Raw genomic sequence first — 16,950 nt, 5'->3', positions numbered from 1 at the left:
GAAGGGAGTTGTATAGTCAAAAAGGGCATCTATCTGCAGTGCCAGCTTCTCTGAGGGCAGAGATGGGAAAAAGGGTTCAAGGCCAGCTTGGGAAAACAGTTAGTACATCTATCATTAAGTGCTTGGTTACTCGTTCCTATAGTCTCAACTTTGTGGGAACCTTAAGTAGGACCATCAGGACCATGTTCTGATCTAAGCCTGGGGAAAAAAGCATGAGATGCTACCTAAAAAATACCAAAAATATCAAAGCAGATAAAAACAAATTCAAGTGATAAGCCTAGCAAGCATGTGCCCCAGCAAGCAAGCAAGGGAGAAAGAGAGGTGTGTGAAGAGTTATCAAGATTTGAGTAGGTAGAACTAAATGTATACTATATGCTTTCAAATTGAGTCATACAGACACCGAAAAGGAAAGTACTAGATCTTCAATGCTAAGCTTCTTTGTGGCTCTTCCTCTTACTATCTGTTAAGGCTTTGTTAACTCTGTTGGATTTGAGAGTAGTTCTTTTTAATGACCATTCCTATTTATTTAAATCTTTTCCTCCCCATTATGTAGGTCTTTAAGTGGACAGGAGATAATATGTTTTTTATCAAAGGAGACATGGATTCACTTGCTTTTGGTGGTGGAGGGTAAGTGTGTTTGACATTTCACTATGAGATTTTTAAAAATATTTTTATTATCTGTAATTAGTTGTACAAAGGAATTGCCATTCAACAAGGCAGTTTTTGAATACAGTGTGTCTTGATCATGTCACCCCTTTCAACAGCACTAAGATTTTTACGAAAGATTTAAAAATGCATGTAGATTACTTATAAAATAATCATTGACTTATTTTGTCATTGGAATCCAATTTGTATATTTTGGTAAAATACATTTATAAGAAGGTACTCAAGTATAGAACTTAAATTATTAATGAAGTATTTGTGTTTTTGTTCTACCATGCTATTTATTTAATTCATTCTCTTTCAAGCCTATCTTTTTCTTTAGAGTACAGTGTCTGTTTGAAAGGAACTATCCTAATAGCTTTAGGCTTTAAAATTTTTCAAATAAACTTGATATATATTGTTTTCCTCAATATGTTGGACAACTTCAATAGTTATCTTGTGTTTTAGATAAATATTCACATAAGTATTTTAGACAATAACAATTTGTTTCTGAAAAAGTGATTGGGTGACACCCACATTCTTTGGGTTTTTGTTGTTGTTTATTTTCCTATCTGGGTCAGATTGATTCTATTGACATAACAAGAACTCTTAACTTTGAGGAGCTGTTTTCTTATCCTAATTTCCTAACTTTGCTTAGTGTCCAGTGTTTAGAGTTAGCTTCTGCTGCTATCACATAGCCCATACTTCTTAAATGGTGTTAAGCAAGCACCAGCCTTCAGTCCTTCAGTATCAAGTACAAGTATGTCAAATAATTCCCAGATCTGTAAAAGTGTTTGTCATTATGTATTCTGCAGTTGTTATAGATATATAATACCAGTTCACTGAGCCTACAGAGTTTTATTAGCTTTCAAGAATGTCATCCTATATGATTCTAGCAAATTTCTTTATTTTCTCCCTCAGTAAGCATTTGGAAGACATAATTACAGTGATGAAAAAGTACCTATTGTTATTATAGCCTCAATTGTTTTTAGTTGTTGAATTCAGCAAATAAAATTAACATAGTCCATTTGCATTATTTTTTTCAAGAAGAATTTCATTCAGCCCTCTCCAAAATGGTAGTCATAGATGTTTCTGTTAGCTTTCCAAGAATAATCAACGGTTACAATGTCAAGCCTTATCAATGCTTTTTTTAATAACATACTCAGTGTCACTGAGATGTCTTCTAGAACAAGAATTTGATTGTGCAGCATGATTCCACCAAGCTAAACTAACCATTGACTCACTTGATTAAGGAGACAAGTTTCTTATCTTCAACAATAAGCATAGATGTTCAGGAAATAAAAATTACAGAGACTTACTAGTCCCCAAATCCCCGTTATTAGAGTATTTTCTTTTGCTTTAACAAAATACCTGAAGCTGAGTACTATAAGAAGAGAGATTCACAGATTTTCAGGCTGAAAGTCCAGATTAGGTGGCCCCATTTGTCTGCTCTTTGGTGAGGGCCCTTTGGTTGCATCATAGCACAACAGAGTAGTGGGAAGGGAAATAGCTGTGTACAGAAGGGATCACATAGCAAGTCAGGCATGCACGGGAACTCAGTGGCCAGGCCTGACCTAAAAACTCTCTTCCACTGGAACTGAGTGAGGTTAAATGAAATCATATTAATCTTGCTTAAAGTGGTCTCTCCAGTAATTCAAGCACCTTCTTTTTTTTTAATTGTTATTATCAAACTGATGTACAGAGAGGTTACAGTTTCATACGTTAGGCATTGGATACATTTCTTGTACTGTTTGTTACCTCCTCCCTCTAGTTGGCTATAGCTCTTAAACTTTCAACTCCTCTCAACAGTCATATTGAGAACCAATGATGCTTTGCACAAACCTTTGGGAGAACACAGTGAAACCATAGCTTCCTCAAAATTAAAACTCATACAGTGTAGTAGATTTAATGTAGGTTTGTAGTCAGATAGACTTGATTCAGATTCTAACTTTTAGAAATTCTAGCAATAATTTTCCCTGATTTCTGCATGAAATATTCTTAGGCACAGGAGACCTTGAGCATGTTCCTTTACGATTCTAAATTTTCAGGTTTAAAGTGGAGACAATTAACTCAACCTTATGGAGTGGTTGGACAGAATAAGGAATTCTGAAAGACACAGTCACTGTACAAATTTTGGTGTAATGTTTACCACATAAGCAGGTGCTCAAGAGATAGACAACTTTTCTCATTTCTTTCCATCCATTTTTACTTTCCTATCCGGTACCATAGCAAGAATTTTCCCTGAGTTTTGCTTGAAATATCATTAGACACAAATTATACGGGGGCTGGGGATACGGCCTAGTGGCAAGAGTGCTTGCCTTGTATACATGAGGCCCTGGGTTCAATTCCCCAGCACCACATATACAGAAAAAGGCCAGAAGTGGCACTGTGGCTCAAGTGGCAGAGTGCTAGTTGAGCAAAAAGAAGCCAGGGACAGTGCTCAGGCCCTGAGTCCAAGCCCCAGGACTGGCAAAAAAAAAAAAAAAAAATGACAAGTTGTCTATTGTCGGGGCTGGGGATATAGCCTAGTGGCAAGAGTGCCTGCCTCGGATACACGAGGCCCTAGGTTCGATTCCCCAGCACCACATATACAGAAAACGGCCAGAAGCGGCGCTGTGGCTCAAGTGGCGGAGTGCTAGCCTTGAGCGGGAAGAAGCCAGGGTCAGTGCTCAGGCCCTGAGTCCAAGGCCCAGGACTGACCAAAAAAAAACAAAAACAAATTATATGACAGTAATTAAGAATGTAAAATACTTTTTTCATCTTCTCTAGCCACTGTATTTTCCTATAGTCATGTGAATCACCATTGAAAGAATGTATGTGGAACTATACTCGACCTATCCTATTCCAGAGATGTTAAAGGACTTTTGCAGTTTTATGTAGCTAGTGCCCACTGAGTCTACAGATGGGCTAGGTTTTTTTTTCCATTGAAAATATCCAGGATGTAGCTCTGGGTATTATATTATATATTATAGTATGTTTGCCCCTTCTCCCTTCTTCTATTGGATAGAAAGAAAATTTTTACATTAGACAAATACACCCTATCTAAACTTGTTTTTTCTCCTTATGTATTCTAGTAGTAACATATACTGGGCCTTATTATCTGTCTTTTAAATTCATACTATATCTGCTTTCTGTCTTGTTCCCACTATATCTCAGCCTCATGTTTTAATCTATTTAAAGTTGTTTAGCTGAGCTATTTGGCCAGCCACCAAGAAAACCAAAAATATTCTTAAAGAGTTATGTTGGGCGTGGGGGACTTTAGTTGCCTCCACCCTCCCCATTTTTACAACAGAATTACTCTTTATAAATATTTCAAAGAAATGTAGCTTCACTTACCATGCTTTTGACATTAACTCCGTATTTATTTTGCTTTTGTAACTTTAAATCATGTTATATATATATATATATCAAAGTTAAAAAAAGAGAGAGAGAGATGTAGCTTAGTAGAGCACTTACCTTGCATGTTAAGTCCTGTGTTTGATCCCCAACACCATACCTACAAAGAGAAACTTGCAACACCAAGTGAAGAAGAGAATATATGTGTGTCTTAAAAGCTAATTCTCTGTGCAGTTTGTTTTGGTAGACTCATCTGTGTAGCAAGTTATTTTATGAAGGATTGCAAAGAAAATTTCTCTGTTAGTATCATAAAGAGTAGAGATAGGCTTGGAAAAATTAATTATCTTCAGTATTTGGACATGAAATGCCTTTTAGATTATTGTGCAAATTAAGGCATTCTTATTAAGAGTTGTCTTATGTATTTCAGTGGAGAATTTGCCCTTTGGCTGGATGGAGATCTCTACCATGGAAGAAGCCATTCTTGTAAAACCTTTGGGAATCGTACACTTTCTAAGAAGGAAGACTTCTTTATCCAAGACATTGAAATCTGGGCTTTTGAATAAATAGAAATTCTCTGTCTTAGCAGGATAATGGCCCAAATCTGACATGGACAGGCTTTATTTGGAATGTTCAAGAAGCAATACAACGCAACATGTCACTAGTGCTTTAAAATTAGTCTGTATCATCATTTATTACAGCTATAATTTTGAAGTTTAGTTTTCAAATCATGTTTCTGTCTTAGAGTTCTTTAGGTTTAGACTATGGCCTGAGTCCACATAGTATAATAGCTGGAGTTTTGTCAGAATTTGGCAGCATTTTGATCATTGTGACACCTCATTTTCAATTTGTTATCTCAGATTCCTAATAGGATGGTGCTCTTTTGTTGACCACTTTTACTTATTTATTTGAACTGTATTATTTCTTTGGTAGAGCATTCTAATGGGGCATTGAGAAACAGAAGCCTAGATGGCTTTCGTGTCTGTGAGGTTGGCACGACATTGGAACTGGCCTGTCTTACTTTCATGAAAGAGAAACCCACATGCCAAAATCATACTTCACCGTCCACTGAGCTCTAGTTCTGACTCACACTGCAGCATTCTCTTTATTACAGTTTTACAAGTATTCTCAGTTTCATTATAAGGAAATGAAATTTTGAGGAGAATTCTAATTGTAAGAGTCCACAGTGCACATGATCTGCAGGTTTGGGCAAATGCTTGCTTGCATCATTGTCTTATCCGATACAGATTTAAAACTGACAAAGGAGAATGAGAACTTAATGATTCTATTGGATTTAATATAATAAACAAAGAAATTCTACTTACATGTTTGTAGCTTAGTAGAGCATTATCATAAGTACAAAAACTATGAAACAGATACATATTTCTTCAACATTGTGTCAGGTATACTGTTTTACAAGTTCTGTTAGAGTTTTGTTGTTTTAGCCTTGTTGCACACCAATTTCAAAAATATAGATTTTTTTATTCAAAAGGAAAAAATTGTGATTTTGGTTTTTTAAGTGATACATATTATTTCCATTAGCATTTGCTCTTATAAAAGGGCAATAATTATAGTAGACAATATTGTAAACTCATAGTAGACAATATTGTAATTCAGTAGACTTGGTGAATATGCAAATTTACTGTCAAGTGACCTCAAAAAAATGGATAGAATATACTAGTAGTTCTTATCCTCTTTTGTAGGAAGCCAACAATAAGCCATTATGGCAATAATTCATCAGTTAAATTTCAGAGCTTCATGTTATGCAAAAAAAAATCCTGCTGTTATACATGTGACAATGACTTTGTGCTGAAATCTCAGCTATTCCAGATAAATGTTGTATATCTTGTAAATTAATGTTTAAAAGTAGTTTTGTTCTTATAGAAAGTGTGGATTGCCAGGTTGCTTATAGCACTTTATTCTAAAAATAAAATTATAAGCCAAATATGTTGGCTTGAATAGTTTTAGTTGTATAACACCTAAATATATCTAGTCCTTTTGAAAGTTAGATAATTATCTAAGAAAAGCATAATGCTAATCAAAAAATCTGATGTTCTATTATATTATGCTGTTGCTGAATATGAATAGAAATACAGGGCATCATTTCCTTGTCTATGTAAAAGCTCTCTCACTGTAAGTTAAATAACAGTATATAGATTAAATGTTTACATATAAGGACTTTGTAAATAAATATATCATACCCCCCCTTTGGTCTTCCACAGCAGTATTATTGTCTTTGTGGAGTTGACTAATCATAAAATATTTTTTTTAATCCTGTAATGGGTTTCACCTCCAATAAGGTCATAGTGGTATATACCAAATAAAATTAAATGCATATATACAAACTTGAGTTTGGATTTATTCAACAACCAAGTTATTTTCATATCAAAGAACTTTTACAAATATACTTGTATCTTTTATGTTAAAGATAAAAGTTGTGGTTTGGGTGGTGTCGATATTAGTGTTGGAAGGACACTTTCCTTTAGGGGCAGCACCACAGTCTAAAAATTGGATATAGAAGAAGGCACTTGGCACATGAGGAAATAAGTCATTTGCTAGTTTTGAAATGTTTCCATTTTTATAACATTAATGTATATAGAGAGCTTTTTATGTACAATATTGAGAAAAAACTTTCACGCTATTAGGAACATTTGATAGGAGGGATGACATTATCAGATTTGCACTTCAGGAAATACTACATTTGTAGAAGGAAAACAAGAAGGGGAAAATAGCCTGTTTAAAAAAGAAAAAGTGGTGAGGCCTTAGGCTGGCTCCATTTGTTGTATAGAGTTTTCCTTCGTAGGTGTTCACATTTCTGGCATCTTCATCGTTCTGGGATTGTAGCTTAGACTTCATTTGTCAAGGAATGACTTCAGTAATCTTGACCCTCAATGGCCTTCCCTTCATTATCTGTGTAGAATCCTTCACAATTTCCTAACTCTTGCATACTGTATATGTATGATGAGGTATGAATAAGAAGTTATGAAAGTTCAAATCAAATATTAATTAGGATGGAGTTCCATACAGAAGGTAAAAAAGTACATGTCAATGCAAAAATGTGAAGATTTGACTTTGTACATTTCTTGTTATTGGACATTTAGGGTTATATATGGTAAAATGTAATTATTATGTTTCTGATGAGTATGGTATTACCTTGTTATATTCTACATTTTTTATCTTGGTCAAAATGTCCTGTTTTTAACTGAATTGCACTATCATGGAGCTTTTAGAATAGTACTTTGGATAAAGAGAGAATATTTTTTTATTTCACATTAAACTAATAAGACAAATGTAAATAAATATTCGACATGATAGTAATATACAATAAAGTACGAAACCCACAAACTTTGAGCTGTTGCTCTATTACGAGTCAGCTATGTTGATATCACATGCCACTGTCAGGGTGCCACACATTCATTCCACGTTAAGGATATTAGAGACTGGACCCAACCCTTACTAGAATTAGTAAATGTCAACTTTCTGAGAAGAAAGCTGCACCTTTTGAGCAGCATCCTCAAATGCAAATAAAATGAACTATGAATAACCACACCTGTGCCTGCAAAAGCCTACTCAAAGTTGAATATGAGGGACCTTTTAAAGCCTTGGTCTAATTATTAATGCTAGCTACAACCTAAGTTATACTCAACAATGTTTTGGGATCTCAAACAGAAAAGGGTGGTATTATGGAATATCTTTAGTATAAAGAAAAGAACAGAAAATATAAGAAAACATCTCTTATTCTTAAGCCTTTTATTTTCACATTTTGACAAAGATTTCACTTGTAGCAAATGTGTATCGTGATATGAAGTATTAGCTATTAGTTTGCAGTAAGTCGCTCATATAAGTCTAATATGAAAACAAAAATTACATATTCTCTTCTTTAAGAAGATATTGGAACTTTCAGTTTGAAAGAGAATCATGCATGAATAAAAACAATTCTCAAGGTAATTAGAGCTTTTTAAAACCTAAATGTACCCATTATAAGTCCTGTTACTTTTGAGATACAGTAGTTTGACATATGTTTGTTTTTAACACCAAAGAATTACAATTTCACTTTGTTAATTGCCATTGAGTTTAGTAAAAAATGTATTCTCACATTTATTGAATTTGTTTTGGGATTATATAATATTCAATATAATTAGGGAGAAAATTTGATAGCCAGTAGATTTAGTGCCAATTTTCTCTTTGCCATCCATCATTATTAACTATTGTACTTTTTTTTTTTTACTTTGTTAGGACTAATATTACTGATTTTACCCATTTCCTGAAGTTTACTTTGTTAAAATATGAAGAAAATCATATTTTTACTATGCTGTTTCTACAATGAGCATCGTACTTTGTGGAACATTTTGTATTTTTTCTTGTGTTTTGACATTAATATAAACAGTATTATTAAGTCTTTGAGAAAAATATAAGCTCCAAAAGCCCTACAAAGGCTGAGTAGTAAGTTCCATGGTGTGTATATATCTCATTATCTCTCTTCTTTCATTGATCATTGTGTACCTCACCTGATTCTTCTGTTTGACTATTATAAATAGGGCTGTAATAAATGGATATGTAGCGATCTTGTATATTTATTTACTCTCCTTTGCACGAAGACAGCATAATCACTCCCATCAGATACTATTAGAAAGGGGAAGGAGAGGGAGGAATGGGAATCAGGTAGATGTGATGATTTTGTTCATGAGTGGAAATAGCACAGCGGAGCCCCTTCATAATACAAAGGTATGCTGCTTCAATAATAAAATATTTAAGGGCTGGGAATATGGCCTCGTGGCAGAGTGCTTGCCTCATATACATGAAGCCCTGGGTTCGATTCCTCAGCACCACATATATAGAAAAGGCCAGAAGTGGCGCTGAAGCTCAAGTGGTGGAGTGCTAGCCTTCAGTGAAAAGAAGCCACGGACACTGCTAAGGCCCTGAGTTCAAGCCCAGGACTGGCAAAAATAAAGTATTTAAAAAGTCCTCCAAAGGAAAGCAAATCTGCATCTCTACCTCTGCGTTCGTAGTAAACATAACCAGCCTTCTTGTTGGTTCTAAAATCACTAGTGTCTGTCATTTCTTCAAATCAGACAAGTAAAGGTTAACTTTGGGTACCTAGGAGAATTCAAACCCACACAGGAACTTCAACAGTCATTATTTTGTTGAAAGTTTGTGTTTTTGTTAGGTGATGCTGATTTTTTTAAATTAGTACAACACTGAGCTGCTTATAAAATTTCGAGTTTAGTTTTATCAAATGTAATGGAATTTTTTTCCTAATAAACAACTCTGACATATTGTGTTTTAATTATCTGAAAAACTTAAATGTGTAATTATAAAATCCAAAAGTCTATCATAGTGTCTGCAGCAAATAGTCAAATAATTTTGTCTCATGTATGTGGAAGCTTAAATATTAAAACTCATATAAATAGCATTCAGAATGTGCTGTATGAAATGCTGTGCTTGCTATATTCAAAATCTTTAAGCTTCCTCATCGTTTAAGCATCAAAATGGTATTTATATAAAAATGACTTAATATTTACCAGTTTAGTAAAGAAAGGCTTGCTTTTTTAAATAAAACTTTTTTCATACATTAGCCCTTAGCAGTAAGCCAAGTTTGTTGTGGGTCCAGTTTCACTGCCAATTATTCTAGTAGAGTTATCACAACCTGGTCATCTCGGCCTTGCCACAGCATTTCCCCTTCAAAGTGCACCAGCCCATGTTTCCTGGCCCGCATGAGAATCCCCACTACTTTATCTGAAATACGAACGTATCTGTCAAAGAGTTCTCCGAAAGTCACTTGGATCTTCTCATCGCGTCTGTGGCGAGCCATGGTGCGGATCACAAAACATAGCTCCATGATTTCTCTGTAGATGTGTTCCTCTGCGCGCTTGGCTCTTTCCGCTGTTTTGCTTCCCTCCTTCGGGCGGCCGTAGCCCTCATCTCCTCTGTGTAGGCGAGTAGACATGGCTAGCTCATAATCAAATTCTTCACTGAAGGGATTGAGCTTCTGGGACTGTATGTGCTCATCAGCCCACTGTTGCCATCTCCCTTTCAGGTTGTCCACCTGGCTGTATTTCCGATGGGCCATGCAGTTAAGTTTCTCTGTGTATCTGTTTGTTCTAAAGGACATATTAATATGTTAACAACCAACTGCCAACTTCCCATGTACAGGTTAAATGCAAATTTTCATAACTTTTTTCCATTGTAAAACATAACCTCACTACAAAAACTTAGAAGCCAAAGAAAGGCAAATCATCTGGTCTCACATTGTTTTCCTTGTGATATACATCCCAGATTAATTTATGTATGTAACAATTTTAAACACTAAAAAGATTAAATTATTTTGAGAAAAAGTAATACAAATGTGTATTTCTTAATATTACATGTTAGTAATATTAAAGTTTGTGAATACAATGTGTCTTGATCAGTGTCACCCCCTTCCCTCACTCTTCATAATGTTGTAGGATATACATTGAATTCTTGACTGAATTCTCCCCCTCTTCATTTGTCTACCCAGTTTTATTTTGTTGTAGGTTAGTTGACAATATTTTCCAAAGATGAATTTTTATACCAGCATATGTACATCATAATAGTCATATGTACCTTTCATACGTGGATATTTCACAATAGCATATTAACACTGGTGTCAATGACCTATGTAAAAATTATAGCATCCAGTGATACAAATGAGAAGCCCTGTGATGAAATGACTTTATAAGCCATATGCTGGCATTTGAAGTACCTCATTATTAATCTGCACCACAAAACAATCTCTGTTTCATAGATGGGGACACTCAGGCCAGAGTAGCTTCCTAAAGTTCCCAGGTTATTAACTAGTCGAACTGGATTTTTAACCAGGTAAGCTGGTGGAGAGCTTGTATGCCTGTGAATCACTGGCTGAGGCAAGATTGAGGCTGCAGGCTTTGCTGTTGCCAGCAGTGTTTCTGTGCAGCCTGTAGCTGCAGTGTCTAGTAAGTGCGAGTTGTGCTTCAAATGTGTGTATATCCTTGGAATTTAGAATGTATTTTCCTACTTAAAAACAAGGTAACAACAGCTTTGGAAAGTACAGACCAGTAGTGTCATGAGTATATAGACCTAATTTCACAATGGTCAATTTTTGTCTTTTCCAGCCACTTCTGTATCTCATAGGCATTTTCCTCTGCATTTCTTTGTCGTCACCAGTAAAACGTTTTTATTCTTACTCAGTGATCTCCCTTCTTTCCAGCAGTATATACTCTCATGCCTGAAGGCTTTGAGATGGAGATGTTGAAAGTACTACAAACACTATGTGACTGGCAAGGCTTGACTGTAAAAACTCTCACTGTTCATTGGGTATTAGTGACTTTTTGAAATCAGCTTGAGATGCTCAGGAGATGATGTACCAGTTCCTGAATCACACTATAAACAGATAATGCAAGTCTCTCATGCCTCAAAAAGGGCATGAGAACTAGGCTCTGAGTAGGTGTCTTTGAGCTTGATCATTATGGTACTAGAGAGAACAGATTGGTTCTCCTTTGATAATGAAATCGTGCAAACCATCTAAATTTATGCAGGAACAGAGGACACACATGAGAGAGGAATCCATGCAGGTATTAATGTAGTTTTCAGAAGACAAATGGCATCCACTAGATGGCGAACTTTCATTAATTCCCGATCTTGGGTTCCTAAAAGGCCTGCATTTTTACATGATCTCACAATGGAATTGTAATGCAATAAAGTTAATTGAGAAAAATGCAACATACAAAAACTATATGCAAATAACTTCTAAAATCCTACCCATAGGAAGATACCAGTCCTTCTGGTGTTCGCCATCACCTGCCTTCACCATCAACTGTGCCTGTTTACCTGCTCACATTATGGGTTTCCTAATTCCACTATCAAAATAAGCAACATTTTGTCCCTTTGGTTATAGACAGGCATGGTTATCAGAAGCATCATAGGATCATCTTGGCCTAACCAAAAGCTCATGCTGCAGTTGAAGCTGGACATCGTACCAGTGTTGAAATAATTTAGAAGAAAGTTAAAGTATGACTGATCATCTCATAATCTGTCTCCTCTAATTTGGTTTTATGTTAAATACAACACATCCTACCTTTAGAAGCTTCCTTGCATTTTGACATTCCTTCCATCCCTTATTATGATACCCACTAATCACTGATTTAGATTCCTACTGGATATTCAATAATGGAAAAACAAAAGGAATTAACTGTGAAAATCTAAGTACTAAAAACAAGCTTGGTGCATAATTTCAACTACATAAAGTCAATATTCAGCCAAAGTCAAACTTTAAAACCATATGCACAAATAATTATGTCGATATCTGGATGAGACTGATTTTCTATTTTAAAAAAAATTCTTTCAGACTGGTATTTATTTAGCCAGTACTGGGGCTCGACCTCTTGGCTTGGGTGCTGTCCTTGAGCACTTATTTGCTCAAGCTAACACTCTACCACTTGATCCACAATGCCACTTCTGGCTTTTTCTGTGATTAATTGGAGATAAGAGTCTTACAGACTGTCCTGCCTGGGCTGGCTTTGAACTTCAGTCTTCAGATCTCAACCTCCTGAGTAACAAGAATTACAGGTGTGAGCCATCAGTGCCCAGCTTGTATTATTTATTTTTAACTTAAGGAAAAAAATATTCAAAATAGCAGAGGTCTGTCAATGAAATTGTGTTACAAGTCTGATTGATTGCTGTTTTACTTCTGTCTCTAATTAAGAACTAATACTATCTGTACTTTGAAAATGTCTTTTGGAGTATAGGCTGAGTTGGCATGGTAATCTACAAAGAAGCACAATTTCCAACTTGGTACAGAAGTGCCAGGAAAAGTTTGCTCCTTTATACATTGGTTTTCTTGTTCCTTATGCACAGTGTTTCTAATTCATTTCATAGATAGGGGCCCATTTATCAAAAACAGGATGATGGTCTGAAAGTCAGTAGGATCACTTCTGAGAAGCAGTTTTTCTCTTCTGTAGGATTTGATTCCTAAGACTTTGATACTCTATGCAGATTGATAATGTCCCCTGAGGCCAAGGGAATGTTCCCTTCTCCAGAACTCAGGCCAGGTGGTATACGGACATGAGCATGAGTTCACCTTTTCCTTCTGAAGTCCTTTAGGAAAGTTGTACTGAAGCCTTATACTTGGGGAGTTACTGAGATGGCTTTATTTTCTGATGATCTCTACTGTGGGTGGGGACAGGAGGGTATACCTGGGAGAGAGCGGAGTGGGGAGGGGGAGGTATTGTCCAAAAAGAAATGTATTCTTTATCTGATTTAGGTAACTAACCCTTTTGTACATCGCTTTTATAATACCAATAAATATTTTTATAAAATCTCTACTGAAAGCCACTAAATACAAACTGCCTTTATAATAAAACTCCAGTTAGCAAAATCACTTATTTCAATAGGATTTCTCTAACCATAACCACCAAGAAACTCTTTCTCTGTTTAGCTATTTTTGATGTATAGCTTTCTCACTCTTGACATACTAGGGAACAATGGTGGCTACAACTACAAATAATTCAACCAGTTTTATATTGACTTAATACCACTTTCATTTCTCAAGAAGTATCTGAGTTTCCTCTGCTGAATCTCCTGAACACAGTTGGGATTTCCACTGACATAGGCTGCTACTATGGCATATAACATTCTGGAACCCTGTGTTAGTCAAGGCTGAGGAACAGAACAAGAACTGAAGAAAAGAGTAAACTACACCCAATCCTCAAATCTAGAGAACCTATTATCTTGAGGGTTGGTGATTACTAGGCCTGACCCTCTACATTATAATGGGTATAATTTACTGAGGAGTTACCCTTAAGTGGGTAATATAAAAAATAGTTCAATTAAAAAACCAAGCAACAAATCTATATACCTGATTCAAGCCATTTATACCACTTCATCACTCCTAGAAGGCACCTGGGTACATGCGTGATTTCAGGAACCTTGAGAAGGGCTCGAAGGCCCCACTTTGGGTGAAACAATTGAGATAGTTGCCTACACCTAAATAAGGCCCGTGTCTGGGGTTGGCACTGCCCTTTCAGCCCAGGGACACACCTTCCCTGCAGGATTCACTGCCTGGCTAGTCTCACAGATTCTAACTATGTGCACCTCCCCTGTTCTCTTGAGTTCCCAGCCATGTTGGGGCTCCCTAATGGTCCTGCTACAAGGAATGGGAGGATGCATTCACTTACTGGGAGGGCAAGGGGCGCTTGATCCTGGCAGCAGCCACCTGCGTTCCATCCTGCTCAGGCCTGTCCTCCGTGTCCCCACCGTAGCCACTGTCCTCTGTGTCTACGCTGTCACTCTTCCACTTAGGCTCCTCCTGTTCCATCACCTGCCAGCCTTTGGTCAGCTCCGACACCAGGTTGATGCATTTTCGCCTCCGAGTTGGAGAGTCGTGACTGTGGAGGAGCCGGTCGATGTCATTCTCTGGTTGTGCAGGTGCAGGCGAGGGGCCATCCTCATACCTGTGGCTCAGGTAGGTCATGTCGCCTCCCCTCTCATAAACTTTGCTGACAACTGTTTTGGTCACTTCTTTCCTTTTGATAGGGGAGACCTCTGTGACTTCCTCTGAGTTGAGTCCACCGTCATGTCCCTCTGCCTTTGGAGGGGGAGACTTTGGGACATTGGGGGCTTGGTGGTGGGTTGTGGTGGGGCTTATTACTGATTTAGGAGCTTGAGATGGATCCGAGGTCCCTCCAGGCAGCCAACCCACTGGCTCCTGGGCCTGCCTGCTACTGTTCTCATTGGCCCACTGCTGCCAACCTCGAGCTAAGTTAATGACAAGGGTGGCTGTTCGTACCTTCCGGAGGGCGCTCTTGGCTGGGCCCTCCTCCCTTTCCTTTTCTCCTGGAGCCATGCTATCGTGTCTCTTCTCTCCGGACAGCCGAGGCACTGGCTGACACGAGTGTGGTCCAGTGGAGCGCCTGGGATTTAAATAGAAGCGGGGTTTGTGGGTTAGAAAGGAGAACCTGATGATGGTGGAAAGTATGCGAAGCATTTCTTGCCAAGATGCAATGCCTTTGCCCTGATGGTGTTCTTTTTTTATACCCTGACAGGTCCAGTTTCATCACAGCACAGGGACATAGCCTCTGGGAAAAGGACAGTGATCTTATTACTCCTTTATGTCCCCAAGTACCAGAGTAGAAATTACTAGGACAAATCATGTGCTCAGCTTTAGGTTTTCCTTGACCTTAAAAGAGGATCTTGTCATTTATAAGAGTACACAGATTGTGGACAAATTGTGCTGGGAACATTATAGATTGTTCTCAGTTAAATCTCAGGAACCCTCAATAAAGCAGCTATTTATTCTCATTTTATTCCTGGGAGAAAGGAAATTAACTTCTTACTGCTAGTATCTGAGATTCAAAACCAAATATAATTCAATGTTTGAGTTTCCCTTTGTTCTGCTATAAAAACCTTATCACCGTGTTATTTAACTCTAGACCACATTAGAAATAACCTTTTTAGAAAATATTTGGTTGAATCTTTATTTTCAAATGAGGAAACTGAAGACTAGAAGGAAAATCAATGTCCAAATATGTAAAGGCTGTTCCTTAGTCTCATGCTTGACTTATTACATGGTCAAATTTTGGTTTAATCATTACAAAACAACAGAAGATCTGTGTTGCATATACACTGAGTTTACAAATTAATACCACAATAAATACTTTCAAATATTGTATTTCATTAAAAACCATATAACAAAACTGGGCATTGGTGGTTCATGCCTTGATACCCTAATTCTCAGGCAGCTGAAATCTGAGGATGGCAGTTCAAAGCTAGCCCAGGCATGCAACTCTTTAATAAACCAGCAAACAACAACAAAAAACAGCAATGGAGCTTTGACTCAAGTTATAGAGTGTCCCCCTTGATCAGAAAAAGCCAAGTGAGAGCAAGATGCCCTGCAATTAAGCCCTAGTACCAGTGGGCTCGTGCGTACACATACACACACACACACAGAGAGAGAGAGAGAGAGAGAGAGAGAGAGAGAGAGAGAGAGACAGAGAGAGAGACAGAGACAGAGAGAGAGAGACACCATGTAAATACAAAAGTAAGTGAAAATTGTCAGAAGCACATGGCACATCCCTTTTCTTTTTAATAACATAAACTTCTTTAGCAGGCCTTTAGGCTCATGTAGGCAACTCTGTTTTTTCTACCTTCAAAATAAAGATTAAAATGAATATTTTTAAAAAGAACTAGAAAGAGTCATGTGGAAAGAAAAAGAATCACCAGGAGGGGGGTATGAGGGACAAGGTAACAAACAGTACAAGAAATGTATCCAATGCCTAACGTATGAAACTGTAACCTCTCTGTACATCAGTTTGATAATAAAAATTTGAATAAAAAAATAAATAAAATAAAATTTAAAAAATAAAGAACACATAAAAAAAAAGAAAAAGAATCACCAAACAGTATATTAAGCCAGATAAAAATGCACAGGACCCAACACTGAATACTTTCTTACAGTAATACAAATAAGAGAATTTTAATTTTTTTTCAGCTCTATAGGCTTTTAATTAAATCCTTCCCTCCAATCTTGACATACTGTTAACCTACTGATTGGAAACTGCTGTCTAAGGGCGTTATAGAAGTATGAAAGTTAATTACTTCTGATAGTGAGGCACATTTATTTTGAAAAAAGTTGATGTCAGTTTTCATCATGTCCATTATTTATGTGCTAGGATTAAAACAGCTTGGGAAATGATTAAATACTCTACCTAGAAATCTGTCGGCGGTGTTCTAAGAGTTCAGCAGCATCTGATAATGTTAACGGAGGGCCAGAGGGCCAACAACGCAGAGACAATGTCCCTCCTGACTAATTAAGAGAAAATTGGATCCCAAGGAAAGAAGAGGATTGCAAACAAAGATTTACATCTGTGCCTGAAATCTCTGGCATTCCGTCCTGGAATGGAGATGCACTGCAGACTGTGTGGTTCTTGTAAGACTGTCTTCATCCCACTGGAAGGCCTTGGGGAAAGAACGGGGCTCTTC

The 16,950-nt window shown here is 37.0% G+C and overlaps 2 protein-coding genes across 10 annotated transcripts in view; one reads left to right on the top strand and one right to left on the bottom strand.

Annotated features, from left to right (window-relative positions):
- Window positions 1–6,320, top strand: part of Oxr1 (oxidation resistance 1) — a 274,194-nt gene extending 267,874 nt beyond the window's left edge. For all 9 annotated transcript variants that reach the window (XM_048358825.1, XM_048358828.1, XM_048358831.1 and 6 more), the window contains 2 exons: window positions 554–627; window positions 4,406–6,320. In XM_048358825.1, the coding sequence (XP_048214782.1) occupies window positions 554–627; window positions 4,406–4,541 (210 nt within the window). In that variant the 3' untranslated portion in view covers window positions 4,542–6,320. The remainder of the gene's footprint in view (window positions 1–553; window positions 628–4,405) is intronic.
- A 3,212-nt stretch (window positions 6,321–9,532) lies between these two features.
- On the bottom strand, window positions 9,533–15,247 carry Abra (actin binding Rho activating protein). The gene is made up of 2 exons (XM_048358835.1): window positions 14,148–15,247; window positions 9,533–10,076 (listed from the first exon to the last, which is right to left on the bottom strand). The coding sequence occupies exons 1-2, from the start codon at window positions 14,954–14,956 to the stop codon at window positions 9,599–9,601; spliced, it is 1,287 nt and encodes a 428-aa protein (XP_048214792.1). The 5' UTR covers window positions 14,957–15,247; the 3' UTR covers window positions 9,533–9,598.
- Window positions 15,248–16,950: the final 1,703 nt, after the last annotated feature.

The sequence above is a fragment of the Perognathus longimembris genome, chromosome 12, assembly GCF_023159225.1.
Source record: "Perognathus longimembris pacificus isolate PPM17 chromosome 12, ASM2315922v1, whole genome shotgun sequence".
In the NCBI taxonomy this organism is placed as follows: Eukaryota; Metazoa; Chordata; class Mammalia; order Rodentia; family Heteromyidae; genus Perognathus; species Perognathus longimembris.
This window is presented reverse-complemented; position numbering and strand designations above follow the sequence as displayed.